General features: G+C 48.3%; 1 protein-coding gene across 1 annotated transcript; it reads left to right on the forward strand.

Moving 5' to 3' along the window:
• Positions 1-692, forward strand: LOC119588278 (glycine-rich protein 5-like). The gene is made up of 2 exons (XM_037936974.1): positions 1-74; positions 282-692. The coding sequence occupies exons 1-2, from the start codon at positions 54-56 to the stop codon at positions 690-692; spliced, it is 432 nt and encodes a 143-aa protein (XP_037792902.1). The 5' UTR covers positions 1-53.
• Positions 693-950: the final 258 nt, after the last annotated feature.

The following is a 950-nucleotide window of genomic DNA, read 5'->3' on the forward strand; positions in this document are numbered from 1 at the left end:
CGCTGACTAGACGCTTAGTCATCCAGTAACTCGATTGCAGAATATCTATAATAATGAATCCCCTGAATATCTTGGTTAGAAATTATGATTTTTTTCGGCCATTAAAAACTGCTTGATGCTAAAGGATTCATATATTTTGCATATCAAATTTTACTCAGATACGTCCTTCTCTTCGGTTACATCTGTTTCTGTGTGCCTAGTTCTGTCTCTTTCTCCCCTTACCAAAATCATGCGTAGACACTTTGCAAAAATACAACCCTTTCATATCTTAAACTCAACAGTTCCTGGTGTGCGTGGTGTCCGCCGCACCTCACGGATACGGTGCCGGAGGCGACGGCGGGCTGGGAGTCGATCTCGGCGGCACTGGAGGCCACGGCGGCAGCGGCGTTGGAGGCGGCAGTGTGCTTCCTGGCATCTTAGTCGGCAGCGGGATCCTTCCTGAAAGTGCCATTGGTGGTGTAGGAGGCGTTGATGGAGGTGTTATCGGTGGGGAATACAGCGCACCGGATGCTGGTGCCGTTGGAGGCTTCGACGCCGGTGTAGCTGGAGGCTTCGATACTGGCGTAGCTGGAGGCTTCGATGCTGGCGTTGCTGGAGGTTTCGACGCCGGTGTAGCTGGAGGCTTCGATACTGGCGTAGCTGGAGGCTTCGATGTCAGCCCCCCTGTCAGCGTATACGATGCACCACACTAATTCAGTGAATTTGGAGAATAAAGTCTGTTAACCTAACAATTTCTTTTCGTCTGCCTTGGATAAACCATCAGTACTCGAGTGAAGTTATGCAGCTTTCTCCTGACACTATTACCCACCAAAGGGTATGTCAACAAATATCCACGTGTTGCATAAATGCGTATCTGATAACGGTTGCCAGTCCATAATGATATGCAACAAGTAGATACCCAACCTTATATTCAGATTTGCATGTGAGATAAAGAGCGACAGATACTTAAG

The sequence above is a fragment of the Penaeus monodon genome, chromosome 23 (genome assembly GCF_015228065.2).
Source record: "Penaeus monodon isolate SGIC_2016 chromosome 23, NSTDA_Pmon_1, whole genome shotgun sequence".
Taxonomy (NCBI): Eukaryota; Metazoa; Arthropoda; class Malacostraca; order Decapoda; family Penaeidae; genus Penaeus; species Penaeus monodon.